The sequence below is a fragment of the Diabrotica undecimpunctata genome, chromosome 3 (genome assembly GCF_040954645.1).
Source record: "Diabrotica undecimpunctata isolate CICGRU chromosome 3, icDiaUnde3, whole genome shotgun sequence".
In the NCBI taxonomy this organism is placed as follows: domain Eukaryota; kingdom Metazoa; phylum Arthropoda; class Insecta; order Coleoptera; family Chrysomelidae; genus Diabrotica; species Diabrotica undecimpunctata.
The window spans coordinates 151,107,272-151,122,644 of NC_092805.1; the positions used below are offsets into that span (position 1 = coordinate 151,107,272).

Below are 15,373 nucleotides of genomic sequence, written 5' to 3' on the forward strand. Positions count from 1 at the left end.
CAATGATAAAAAAAAAACAACGCTAACATTGACGAGAAAGGCATAAGAGTTATCCAGAAGCTCTATTGGAATCAAAAAGCACGAGTGTGACTGAACAAATAAACCAACACAGAAGAATTTGAAATTTTAAGAGGGGTACGAGAGGGGTGTATTTTGTCTAGTATGTTCTTCAATCTCAATGTAGAGAACATTTTTGCAGAGGCACTGGAAGGCTCTGAGTGTAGAATAAAGGTAAACGGGTTCCCGATACATATCATTCGTTACGCCGACGACACCGCGATAATAACAGACAACGAACATGATATGCAGTTGATGTTAAATAAAATGAACACCGTAGGAAAAATATATACCTTGAAGATAAATGCTTAAAAAAACTAAATGCATGGCAATAAGAAAAAACGCAATTTTAAGAATACAACTACAAGTAGATAATGCTCCAATCGATCAAGTAAAAACATTTAAATACTTGGGAATGATGATAAATGACCAATGGGATCCTCAACAAGAAATAAAATGCCGTACCGAACAAGCAAGACCAGCTTTTATCAAATTCAAACCGCTACTATGTAACCGCAATATGTCCTTCATTCTCCACTACAGGATGGTTAAATGCTATGTATGGTCCATATTGTTATACGGCATATAATGGCATTATATTCCATTAATAAGTTGGCCTTCGCAATGTGGACGTTGCGAAGAATATTCCGCATGCCATAGACAGATAGGGTGAGAATCGAGGAAGTCTTAAGGCAAATACTGAGAGAGAATTACTCAATTTGATCAAGGTACGATAAATTGGATACCTCGACCATATGCTGAGAGGAAAAAAATACGCAATCCCTCAACTGATCATCCAGGGAAAGATTGAAGGCAAGAGAAGAGTAGGTCGCAAAGAAATGTCGTGGCTACGGATTATAAAGAACTGGACAGGCATAAATAACACTGGCGATCTTTTGCATGCCGCAAAAGACAGACGTCTGGCCTTAAGATAATTCGCCAACGCACTATAGGTGCACGGCACTATAAGAAGAAGAAGAATACCGCATCATCATCTAAAATTGAATAACATGCTGCCATTAAGGTAGAAAAATTTGCAGAGACATCTCGTCGGTCTTCATATTTGAGCTTGTACACATGTATGGCTATAGTAGGCTGGTGTTTACAGACTTAAATATCAAGACTGTCTTAAATATTTGCCTAATTTATGGATTTCACGTCCTTATGGGTCAGGACTATGGCCATTGGACCTCCTTTCTTTCATAGTGCCTCCTGAAATAAAAGAGTCGTTAGTGGATCTAAATATAACATATAAACCGTTAAATCTACTACTTAATTTAAATGTAATATGAATAAACAACACAGTATGCGAATATAAAATACCTATAAAATCTAAAGGAGCCAAAAGAACATATTTTTATAGTAACTGAAAGAAATCTCTAAAGCATACAAAAATGTAATGTAACTTATGTAATCCTTAAGCTTCACAGATTATACATAAACATATAAAGAAGTAATAGTATAAAAAAAAGTTAAAAAACCTCAGACTACAACAAAGTTAACGCCAATTTAAGAGTCTTACGCCGTACGTTGCGACTGTATGCTCGTACAGTAGTTGCCGTATCCATGATTTATTGTATTAAGCATACATACGCGACGTATGGCGTAACGTTGTACGCGGCGTGCGGCGTTTATTGGAGACCACCGCCTAAATGTTAAATAAGACACGCAGCTAGCTGAAATATTCTTGTTAAGAAACAATAAAAAAATGTAAAGCTACCAAAGCACTAAGGTAGATTTGAGAAAAATATATTAAAACTGTGTTGGAAGTTGATAAATATCTAAATGGTATGTTTCTATTCTTATTAACTGGTTCCAGCAAAAATTTGGTATTTAATTCGAATTTATTTACTACCAAATTAAAATAAAAAATAATCCACTTTAACATATATATTAATTCACCAAGTAAAATGTATTTACATTGTGTGCATCTTTTAAAAATGTTAATTTGTAATGACCTCACGATAAACCGAACGTTTTTATTTTTCAATGCTTATTGCTTGAAAATATGTAATGAATTTCCAACTTCTGTAAAATTAATATCATACAAACAAAAAAAATGTACTAAACCTGATATACCTATGTAAAGTTGTGATATAAATTCCATAGTCGTAACAGTCATAGTTATCCCCTAAGATCTAAAATTCCAAATGTCAGTCACCCCAATAGCGGTAGTGCTAAAGGTGAAATCATGTTATATTTGCCAAAAAAATTGCTTTAAATATATTCTTACCATGTCAAAATTCACTGGATGGTTTTCAGATCATTTTTAAATAGAATAGAGTAATTTTACGTGATATACTTCTGAAAAGATTTGCTTGTGGCATTTCTATGATATCTACTATATTTAATGGTAATTAAAAATAACTTTAATTAGGAATACGTTTATTGTGCCATTTTAACTCTGATCCAGAAATTCTTAGAATTTTAAATTCGCAGAATTTGAAGGACATCACTTTGAGTAATGAACTGATTATCTTTACAACCACAAACATTCAGTTGATAGCGATTTTTAATTTTGTCGACAACAAAAATATTATGTACTTTGATTTCCAGCAGTATTGTATTTTTTTTTATTTTACAAAATAGTCGCATCAACCTCTGAGGTTATTAGCGACATATATACATATACATAAGATAATTTATTTACAAATGTTAGATTTTGTTAAATACATTGATATCTTTAAGAAATTTTACCAAATGTTCAATTTTACAATTTTCTCCTAAGATTTCGTTTGTTGATCCGATGATGTGGTTGTTCTGTATCTGCAACTGGTATCTTGGGCACTCTACAAGTACATGCTTAACACTTAGTCGGATATTACAGTTTTCACATAAAGTGGGATTAGTGTGACCAATTATGTGTCCGTGGGTAAGTCGGGTATGTCCTAGACGAAGACGAGTAACAATGACTTGGTGATTTCTGTTGGGAATTTTAAATTTCCACGGTTTTATAAACGTTTTAACTTCGCGAAGTTTTGAAGTTGAACTGTCCCACTGGTTTTGCCACAGATTTTCGACTTTCACTTTAATAAATGATTTTAAATCGTTAAGAACTACATCTCTCACTTCACTCGTGGTTTCATTGTTCCTGGCTTGTTGGGCTGTACGATCCGCTTCTTCATTTCCATGGAGGGCAATGTGTGAAGGAACCCATAGGAATTGTACAGTATAGTTATCGTTTTGAATGGTAGCTAGTTCTTTTTTGATTAGAAGAGCAATTGAATGCTTCGTGTACAGTTGGTTAATGGTGTTGATGGAACTGAGGGAATCGGTAATTATAAGAGCATTGGATATATTGCTGGAGTTAATATTAACGAGAGCTTGATATATGGAGTATAGCTCGCCAGTATGTATACAGCTAAGGGATGGCAGTTTATACTCAAGTGTAATATTTGGAGTAATGACAGCTGCCTCTGCTAACTCCAGTAGATATTTTAGAAGCGTCTTTGTATATATGATAGGATTTAGAAAATTTTGTTAGTTTGTTGATGATAGTATTTTTTATTAAGGAGTGTGGAGTATCGTTCTTCAATATCATCTGTACCAACTATCGAGACTTAACCATATCAAGTATGTCAGGAAAAATAGCACGAATAGTAGAGAAAAGAATAAAGGCTAAAATAAATCCAACCTTGGAAGACACAGATGTGGATTCAGAAAGAACAGAAGCACGCCAGAACGCATATTCACAATAAGGCCAATGAGTGAGAAGATAATAAATAAGAACAAAGGGATACATATATGCTACATAGACTTAAAGAAGGCGTTAGATAGCATTTGAAGAAAGGACGTATGGAAAACATTATGAGAAAGGTAACACAATTTAAATTACTAAAGATATGTATAGAAAAAATAGAAACATAGTAAGAATAAACATCCAACAATAAGAATCCAAGTAATTCACAACATACCAAGGTGTCTAACAAAAGATTCCTAAAAATAGGAAAAGAATAGACAAAATCAGAATTACGAGAAAACAATTGCGAATATACAAAATTTAAGACTAGAACCCAAAACGATAAAATCGCAGAAGAACAATTAAGATGGTACGAGCATGTGTGGCGACTGTCGTACGAAAGGCTTACAAAACAAGTGTTCGAAACACGAGTGGAAGGAAAAAACAGAAGAGGAAGACCAAGAGCTAGATTGATAGTGAGTGTCAGAAAGGAAGCTGTAAAGAGGGGTCTAATATGGGAAATCAAACACAGAATAGGAAAACGTGGAGACAAAGATGCAGTGCATGACCCAAATCGCCTTAATCGGAAAACACACGTAGGCGAAAACGACGCGATGGCATTCACGATGGTGACCGCGATTTGTCTTCTGAAACAAACAAGTACATACTAGTCGCGACCTGCTGACGATCAAAGGAATTTGTGCAGCGTTCTGACGTCAATCGCGGAGATATGATTAGTTTAGCGTTCAGAATGCTCAAAAAATATGATATATTGTTCAATCTGTCCCACCCAAATTACAATAACGTATGTATTAAAAATAAAATCGCCCTGTAGCATAAACTGGTTCTCTAAAATTTGTTTGTTGTTTGGTAATTTTTGTATGATCTAAAATTTCATCAAATCTTTCAAAATTCCTTCTAAAAAATGTATAGGAACGGTTCTGATCTCTGCGTAGTTCTGGGTACAATTTATGAAATTCTCCTTGTAGCTTACGTCTCAGGTTAATGCCATGTATCCAAACATCTACTCTTTTTCTGCAAAATAAACTGCATAAATATCTGCATCTGTAAATGTAAAAAATAGAATGCTGACGCATACTTTCTATTAAATTTTTGCAATTTTTTTCTTCCTGAAAATCACCTATATTTCCAACTGTATTTGAAATAATAGGTCACTATCGGTTCAATATGTTTTCTCAGAAACCGAGATCACCATCTCTATTGTGGTCGCGAGCACGATTGTGTAAGGTAAGGTATTAGACTAGGCGGGATCTGTGGAAATTAAGACCATAATGGACATTTTCCATAGGAAGCTATTTTTTGCTGGAATCCCTTCAGGATGTGCCCAATATCGATAATCACGATATGCGCCAGTCGCAAACCCTGTGCTAAATTTTTTATTTAACAAAATCTAAAAACAATTGAAAATTTCTCATTTTTTTGCTCCTATTTTCGTTTATAATTCGGAAAATATTGATCCCAGAAAAAAAATTATAAGAAGTTAAAAGTTTCGTTATTCAATTTTACACAATATTTCGTTAGCTAGAAATTAAAAATTTAATGTTTATTGTTGAAAACATAGCAATAATTGGAAAAAAAGTACAAAAAAATGAAGTTAATCCTTTAAATGTTTTCGACTTTCTAAACTTGACTTACAAGCTCCATATTCCGCCTAGAAAAACCTTTTAATATGTTTAAAACGTGTGCTAAATTTTGTTAAGATCGGTCGGATAGGTTTTGCATAATAATTTTGCAATCCAGCCTACTGGAAAAAAATCGCAAATTTTCAAATTTATAGTAGGCCCTAAATAAGGCTCCCAGATAGTTGCAAATTTTTTTACACATAGAGGAAGTCTCAAACTTTCAAACGCTTTTTGCAAAATTTAAATCGGTTCACTAGGAGAGCCTAGAAATTTTTTTAAAGTTTTAAACATTTTTTAGGCTTATAAACAAATTGAATAACTTTACGAGCTTTAATTATATCCTTCCAAAAAAGGAAATAGACTTTAAAAAAATTATTGAAGATTGAGTCAAAATAAAGTTGTTCGCCTTTGTTTTAACAAGTTAAATTATTTATTAACAATTTATAAATACATATTTGTTTACTAAAAGTAACAATTTACTTCAATGTATAAATTGCAAGCTCAAAAAAAAATGCATGAAGAAATTACTTGTTTAACATACAATTGTTTATAGCAAATTTACCAATTTGCAATTAAAAATGGTATTTGAAAATATGATATTTGAAATCCTTGTCGTCCGAGACAGCGATTAAAAAAAAAAGGAAAATTGGTTAACAAGAAGCCGAGATAATGCAATTTTTAGCGCGCGCTATGATTTTGAACTAGCCGATTTACATTTCGAGTGAATATCCCCCACCACCACCTCTCATGCATTCCGAGCGACATTTTACGCGAAAACGGTTTTTTATTTGTCTTTTTTATGGATGTTGCCATGAAGCGCATTACGTAAAACTTTTGATATAAAAAGTACTTGACAAGACGAGGGTATTTGTTTAAAAACGAGCCCTATATCACTTATGGTTACACGGCAAATGTATGCCAACTTTGACCTTCAATATCTCGGCAACCAGTAAGCCGAATGTATCTTTTTTTTAAAGAAGCGTCTTTTAATGTTCTTTAAGTGTATAAATTTTTTTATAAATTATAAATTTACAAAAAATGTTTAAAACTTAAAAAAAATTTCTAGGCTCTCCTAGTGAACCGATTTGAATTTTACAAAAAGCATTTGAAAGTTTGAGCCTTCCTTTAAGTGTAAAAAAATTTGCAACTATCTGAGGGCCTTATTTAGGGCCTACTATAAATTTGAAAATTTGCGATTTTTTTCCAGTAGGCTGGATTGCAAAATTATTATGCAAAACCTATCCGACCGATCTTAACAAAATTTACCACACGTTTTAAACATATTAAAAGGTTTTTCTAGGCGGAATATGGAGCTTGTAAGTCAAGTTTAGAAAGTCGAAAACATTTAAAGGATTAACTTCATTTTTTTTTGTACTTTTTTTCCAATTATTGCTATTTTTTTAACAATAAACCTTGAATTTTCAATTTCTAGCTAACGAAATATTGTGTAAAATTAAATAACGAAACTTTTAACTTCGTATAATTTTTTCTCTAGGATCAATATTTTCCGAATTATAAACGAAAAGAGGAGCAAAAAAATGAGAAAATTGTTTTCAGATTTTGTTAAATAAAAAATTTAGCACAGGGTTTGCGACTGGCGCATATCGTGATAATCGATATTGGGCACATCCTGAAGGGATTCCAGCAAAAAAAAAATAGCTTCCTATGGAAAATGTCCAATCCAAAACAGATCCCGCCTAGACTATATGGGTAGTAAGGCTTAGGTCTAATAAAAGTATAGAGATGTCGGGAAAATGAACCATCTATGATCAGGTTTTTATATGACGTTCTGAGGTGAAATATACCAGGACGATATATGAAGCAAATAGTTAGTTCAACTAGTTCAGATTTATTTTAAATAACTTTTTTAAGTGAAATTATAAAATGGCTTTATTCTTAAAAAAAATGTAATATAGTTTATATAGATCACTAAAAAATCTTGACCCCTTAATAATGAAGTTAATTTTTATGTTCTAGTTAAAAATTATCTAAAAACCATACCATGGTTGTTGCCCAGCGTGGATATTGTTTATTTTCACAACTTTCACCTTTAGACTCACCGTGAAGGCGGTAATTGACGCCATAGTAATAACTTAAACATTCATAAACCGCTAAAAGCAAAATCTATTCGGTATTTAATTCCTTAAAAAATGCAACTGCTGCCTACTGGACTATTAGAATCTGCGACTTGTGTAAACAGGTAAAAGAAGGAGACTTTAGTATAACGTTTTTAAAAGATGCATTCTATGACAGTCTTTTTAAACATTTCTTGTTTCCTTACACACTATGTAATTTTCTGGTTATTTATATTTTTTGTATCACTGGTTAGTTGTATTATTAAATTAGGAGAGTTTACCAATTTCTGTGATTTTCTAATAATATAGCGTTAAAATTTGTAGGTAAATATTTAAGTTTACACATTTTTACGTCAGTATTTTAAACATTTGAAATTATTTTCACTGCCTGGTTTTATAAAAAAAAAATTGAGTGACAATAATAAATTACAAAAAATAATGATGCAGTTAAATAAAAAAATGCATTGCCAGAGTTTTTTGGTCACAATATTGATATTTTTTATGTTTAAATAATATATTTTACAATAAATGAAATTAGAAATTTCATTTGATAATGACCTTATTGACTTTCTCTTAGATTCTCATAATTATTGGCTTCTCATACAATATTTTAGAGATAGACTTAATATTCACGCCATAAAACACATGTTTTACCTTGAGAATTATAAAGTATCCACAATTTTTTTCCAGTATAACCTGTTTAATATTATGGTTCCATTTTTGTTTTTTCTTTGCCTAGTCACGTCGGTGATATTACTGGAAAAACAGTTGCGAAATAATAGTTTGAGCGTCACAAAAACATCTAAACATTGATTTTTGTAATGTATAATTTGTATTAATTACTATTTAAATGGGAATAAAAATAACAAATTATACTTTATAAATAAAGTATAATTTGTAATCAGTAGGTATAATTAATTATATTGATAATATTGTACAATATTGGACAAACTTAAAATATTAAAGTAATTTTCATGTAATGACACTGGTAGCATCCATCTCATAATGAGAATAAACTACTGATCATGAACTGTTGTTAGGCAGTTAAAAATTATAAAGAACTAAATCATTTCGAAAAACTTTCTAGATTACTTGCTTCCATTGCTTTTTCAATTCGTTTTTTTAATATTGATTCTAAGTTGTCCTCGTTTATCTATAATTATAGGTTGACAATTTTTATTCGGCCGTCTGTCTTGATTGATCCTTTCCACGTGTCCATACATGAGATATTGGGTTATTATGTGGGCGATCTTCTCTGTTACTTCCATTTTTAGTATAAAGTCCTCATTTTTTCTACGTTCAAGTTTTAATATTCTCCTATTTAATAAATCACTACTTCCTTTTAAATTTCATTTGCTTTATTTCTTTAATTAGAATTTAGCACAGAACTATTGCCCAAAAGATGTAACTAAGCATTAGGCACATACTCATCTACTGTGTCAAGAGCAGTGTTGTTTATTATTACATCTTAGATATCCGCTGGTTCATTATACATGGTTTCTGTTTTGTCAAGTTCATTTTTAGAGCAATTGCATTGCTAGAGGCGTTAAGTTCGCTTATAACTTCTTGTAGTTCTGCAGGTTTATTCGCGATCGGAACGATGTCGTCTCCAAATCATAGATGACTGGAAATTTTCCATCAATGGATAGGAATTTGTTCTTTCAGTTGATTTTAATGAATAAATTTTTTAGGGTTGAGGTGAAGAGAGGTTTGTCAATCCCTTTGTTGGTCAAAGCGATTACTGCCTTGGGATATATAGAATCGAAAGCCTTCTAGAAGTTTATGAAGGTTAAAGCTAGCGGTATTTCATTGTCGTTAGTTCTACTTATTAGTTTATCAGTTTCTTCCGCAGTGTATGAATATGATCCAGAGTGCTGAATCCACTTCTGAAGTCATCTTGCTTTATTAGCTGTGCAGCATCTAATTTGTTTGTTAATCTGCTATTGATGATCATTGTGAATATCTTGTATATGATTGGCAGTAGACTTACGGGTATGTAGTTTTAGATATCTTCTTTGCTACCTTTTTTATAAATGAGAATTACGTTGGCTGTATTCTATGGTTGGGTATACATCCTGATCTTAAGAAGTTTGTGAATATGCCCGCAAAGATTTTCCAGGTTTTTTGACAGCTTATTTAAGCAGTTCTACTATTATGCCATCTACTCGATCTATTTTACCGCTTTCATTTTAGTCATTGTCTTCTACTTCTTCCGAAGAAACTTCTGGTACATATTCTTAATTACTGTTTAAATGTTTTAAAGGCTGTGTATAGTTCGCTGTAGAATTTAGTAAGCAGCCGCTATTATTAAATTTCTGTTTGTAATCCTGGTGTTTTCATTTGTTAGAGCAACAATTTGCTTCATCTCCATAATTACAGATAAAAAACAATATTTTCTTGTTTTCCTAGAGCTTTTTCTATTTTCGATTGCATTTTTTACCAGTCTGTTATTGTATTGTCTTACAAAGTTCTCTGTATATTGCTACTTACTTTTATTTATGTTCTTTGTTTATCATTATACTGGTTTTATTAAACAGTTCTCTATGTTTAATTTGATTTTGCGGGTCTCAGATTTCTTTAGCACTATCAAGGATGATTTTTATGAATTGAGAACTGTCGATTTGGTCATGTAATGTTTCATTTATTGTCCTTTGGTACTGATCTGAATTTTCTTTTAAATTGTTGATATTGATACCGATTAGTGTTGGTTGGATGATTAATTATATTCTTTCTAGTTTTAGATCTATAATAATGTTTGCTCTGATTAGTCTATGGTCGCTGCCTATTTGAAATGTACTGATTAAACCATTGTAGCAATCTTGTTGGTGAGAATAAAGTCAATTTCGTTCTTATTGTTTTTATTTGGTGCTACCCAATTCCATTTTTTGTTCAAGTTTTTCGTGAAGTATGTATTTGTAATAGGCATGTTTTGGTATTGTGCAAACTGAATCAATCTTTTTCCTCTTTCATTTTTTTCGCCAAATCCATACTTTCCCAAGACTTATGTTCTTGTTAAGACTGCTTATGTTATTAAGGATTTGCCAAAGTAAATGTAATTATAAGTTATCCAAGGCTCTATCGTAACCAACAAAACAGAAATATGAAGTATAAAGGATATTGTATTCAAAAATTTTTCTTGTTAAATTAGCTTATTGAGGAGATATTTAACGGCTGGTTAATTGATCGAACCTGTCGTATAGTATCATTAGAAGGATTTTTGATTTTTTTCATTTTGTGCTGTAAAATGTTTAAACAGAGGAGCAATTGTTGAGGTTGACAAGTCTACAGCCCATTTTAAAATTGTCAATATGAGTATACATTAGTATTGTATACTTTTAAAATCCATAAACTTTTTAACACTTCGTATTAAATTGCTTCTATACCAGAAAACTTATTCGATGCTGTTGTTATTCTAGCAGCTACAGTTTCTTCTAACATTATTGGTTCTGTTTCATAGTCGTCTTCATCAATGTTTGATTTTGTAGATAACACATTAATTAAGTTGTTTACAGTACTCACAGCATACGTCTACTATTTTATTTATATTTGATACCAATCAGTTTTGGTCTTACTTCTGCGGTTTAAACTCACGTCTATTATGGTCTTGTCTACAACTTTTTTGGATATAATATAAGCTGTATGCAGCTACTGTAAATATTAAAATATCCTTTATTACGAGAGTTATGAATAAGGTTTCAATAAAATTATTAAAGAGACAGTTTAATCTTAATTTACAGCTTGCAAAAATTCGATAACTTTCGGATAAAAAGTCCGTCTCTAAAACAAATGTTATGAAAAGCCAAACAAATAATTATTATGTTTTATTCTCATAATCCTTAATTTTTATAAAGTTTAAATTAGTTTATTATTTTTTATAATGGTAGACATAAAATAAGGTTCATTTAATGTAGAAATTCGAAAATCATTTCTTTATTCAAAATCAATATAATGTTACCAGATAAACTCCTGGATCTCAATAACTTGTAAGTATTCAGTACTAGTCGACTACCCCATAATATTCCTATTAATAAAAATACTATAGCTTTTACTCAAGGTAATAAATAAAATAAAAAAGTTTACTAAACAGATTTGTTTCTGATGTTGGGCTGTAGAAGATTTCTACATAAGAGTCCTATATTTTTCTATAATACAAATAAATTCAGAATTATTACAAAAGTGACTGTAGAATTTATTCGTCTGCCGAATATAGACAGCCCACAAAAATAGCTGCTCTCTTTTGTTCTAAGCTGGCTAGATCCAGTTTATTCTCACTCTTTTAAAACATTTGGCCAGCGTGTAGATGTTCCGTCTCTATTTCTTTAATCACTTCACGTTCATCATTCCAATGTTTTGTTACATGATCAACCTACATATGTTGCTAAGATGGAGGCTTTGGAGTTAAAATTTCCAAGATTTTTAACTTCTAGTATACGTTGAGATTGTTTTAAAATATTGCTGTTGTTTATTTGTGCTTGCTCTTTTTACAAGTTAACATTATAAAAGCAAAATAAATACGGGCGACATTGCAATAAACTCTCAAATATTAAACAAATAAAAATCAAGTTAAATTTTGTGTAACAGTTGCAAATGAAAATACTAACAATATGGAGAAAGTATCAAAAATTTTAGTTAAAAAATTGATTAAATTATTTAAGATAACAAAAAAAATCTTAAAAATAGTTCCAATGATTCTAAAATTAAGACAATAACTTTTACAGCAATCAAAAAAGAATAGAATATAATATAAAATCAGAAAATTAATGTATTTAGCATCAAATACTACAAGAGAAATCCAGTCAAAGTCAAACAAGTTGAAAAATCTCTAACTTGTACAACAAATTATTTATGTGATCACTAGCTGATGATCGCGGAATTACATTCAAAATAGCTAGGAATATAAAAGTACCAAACAAACATATAATAAAGAAGTTCAACATTGAGTAACTACAAAACAACGGAAAGCAAATAGAATTCATACGATAAATAAGAGTCAAAATAAACGAAAGGCAGGACAAGGCAGTTAAACGATTAGCAACGCCCTTGTGGAAACAAGTGAAAACATTTTGGGCTTAAATAAATACATAAAAAAAAATGATGGACAACCAAAGAAACGTGGAATTAAATACAATTTCGTAAACACAATATTCTAGAACTACTAAATTCCAGCACAGTAGCAGAGAAGGAACGACGTAAAGAAAGTTATAGAAAGGCGAATAAAATTGTCAAAAATGCAGCAAAGAAAGACAAAAGAAAGTAGACTGAGAATATTGCTGAAGACACGTAGGTGGCTGATAACCATAAAAACTTAAGGCAAATTATATATCACCAAACATCTAGTTAACAAAAAATATGCCGCCCATTAACCAATTGGAATACAGGTACAGATAATCGCCACAGGAATTTAAGTCAAGTCAAGTCAAAAGATTACATGAATATTTCCGTGAGTAACTAACTAAGTCCACTTTTAATACTACCAGACTAGAAGATGTATAATATGTAAACCCCAATGTCATCAAAATATTAATTTACACCAATGAACCAACAACGCAAAAAATACAAATGGTCATAGAAAAACACAAAGCACATAAAGCAGCCGGCCCTGACAATATTCCACCAGAATTATTAAAAACGTGTCCAAGCAAACAAAAGAGCTAATCAAACCACTCTTGCCGAGTACCTGGAGACAGAAAAAGTTCCTCAAACAACGGAAAACGGGACCAGGAGGATGACAAAAAATATTGCAAAAACTGAAGAAGAATCATATTTCTTTATCACATCAACAACCGATTGACAAGGAGTGTGGAAGTAAAAAACAAGTCGGCTTTAAAAGAAACCAATCACTCTTCTTCTTGGTGTGCTGGTCTCCAGCACACGTTCCTTAGATATGTGTGCTGTCCAAAGCATGCGACGGTAATACCACAACTTAAACGCTTCTAATGTGTTAAGAACTACCGACCATGCATAGACTAAATTAACACACAGAATAATCGTAGAACCCTCGCAGGAATTGAACTTTCCACTTTTCAAATGCTTTGTATTCTTTAAGAGAGCCTTCGACACCTTCACACTTATGGCCATGTAGAAACCACTACAGAAAATATCTGGAAACATAATAAAACTCATCAAAGAACTCTAAAGTGATACAGAGAGCTAATTCTTACACAACGGCATAACGTCTGAGTGTCGGTACTGTGTTAAACAAAGTAAAACAGTTTTATGTTTTATCCCTCCTACTATGCAACATTATACTGGATTCCGCAATAATAAAGGTAAACTCTAACAGAGAAATTTACTGGGAATTAACAAACAGACCCAAAGATCTAGATTGCGCTGATGATATATGTCTCTTAGAACATTCAAAACAGGACATGCAACTCTATGTTCATTGTACTTTACTCTGGTCTAACAAAGGTGAATCTAATAGAGGAACGTACTGGGAATTAACAAACAGACCCAAAGATCTAGATTGCGCCGATGATGTATGCCTCTTAGCACATTCAAAACAGGACATGCAACTACATGTTTATTGTACTTTACTCCGGTCTAACAAAGGTGAATCTAATAGAGGAACATACTGGCATTAATAAACAGACTTGAAGATCTAGATTGCATCATGCCACTTAGCACATTCAAAACAGGATATGTAACTCCATGTTACATGTCCTGTTTAACAAAAATTACAAGGAGAATCAAAGAAATAATCAAATGCAATTTGGCATCTGAAACAACCAACCAGGAAATTGATTTATTAGTGAAATGTGTATATCTGGACAGCATAATTGACTATAACGATGGTACAGAGCATTATGTATAGGAAAAAATTAATACCATATAGAAATCCAGGTTTCCAAACTAAAACTGAGTTAAAAATCTTCCACACAAATGTAGAAGCCGTATTACTATATGGCTGTGATACGTGGACAATATCAGCATCCATAGTACATCAATTATCAGTTTATATCAATTAAGTATTACAAAGAATCCATTGTATATTTTGACCCAATCGAATCTCGAATGAAATTTTATGGAACTAAGCCAACAAAAAAAATGTAAAAAGCAAATAAGGCAAAGAAAATGGAGATGTCTGGGCTACACAATCCGTAGACTCCTAAATGTTATTGCCAGGACAGCGCTGTATTGGAATCGTCAAAGTTATCTTATATAAATTATGCCCCATATACATGCAAAGGAGACAACATAAGTGTGCTAACAGTTATCATAAATAAAACAGATCACAATGTTGATGATAATAATGTTTATGATAATGATGATATTAATAATAGTGATGATAAACAACAACACTAATTGCTGTGGCGATACCCAACAACAATAATCTTCGTGTTAAACAAAACGAAAAGATCACCAAATACAGGGATCTGGAAATTCAAATACGAAGATAGTGGAGAATGGAAAGTACCCAGCCAATACCTATTATTCTCTCTACTACTGGAGTCATTCCGAAGAACCTCCTAGAAAACATAAGAAAGCTAGGTCTGAATGAACATCTCTACAAGACCATGCAGAAAGCTGTACTTCTCTCAACGTCCAGATGTGTACGAAAATTTTTGGGAGATACTTCAGCACACCAAGTCACCTAGGGCTCGATAACACGGAAAGAGTCCCACCAGAGCTCAATCCTTTTGATACCGTAGGTATCTGGGATGAGTGAATTTTCCCCTTAGAGGGAGTGAGAGCCGTATGCCTAAATCTGGGTGATGATGATGTCCTTGACTTGTTTCTTTTATCTATTCCCATACTACGCGATTCTGGTCGATTTCTTCTCTAGTTAAATGGATTTCATAATATAATAGATTTCATAGCTGATATGCAGCATCTCGGTTTAGCTTCAATGCTTTTTATTTTCCTTTTTTTGGTATCATTTACAGATTCTTTGGTTGCTCTCATTTTTTTTTTGCTTA

General features: G+C 32.0%; 2 protein-coding genes across 2 annotated transcripts in view; both read right to left on the reverse strand.

The window, feature by feature from the left end:
- The window catches only part of LOC140437569 (myrosinase 1-like), a 370,048-nt gene that overhangs the window by 98,342 nt on the left and 256,333 nt on the right, over positions 1 to 15,373 (reverse strand). The gene's annotated exons all lie outside the window — the stretch shown is intronic.
- On the reverse strand, positions 2,713 to 7,463 carry LOC140436088 (uncharacterized). Its single transcript, XM_072524796.1, has 2 exons — positions 7,440 to 7,463; positions 2,713 to 3,504 (listed from the first exon to the last, which is right to left on the reverse strand). Exons 1-2 carry the CDS (start codon positions 7,461 to 7,463, stop codon positions 2,713 to 2,715), a joined length of 816 nt encoding a protein of 271 aa, XP_072380897.1.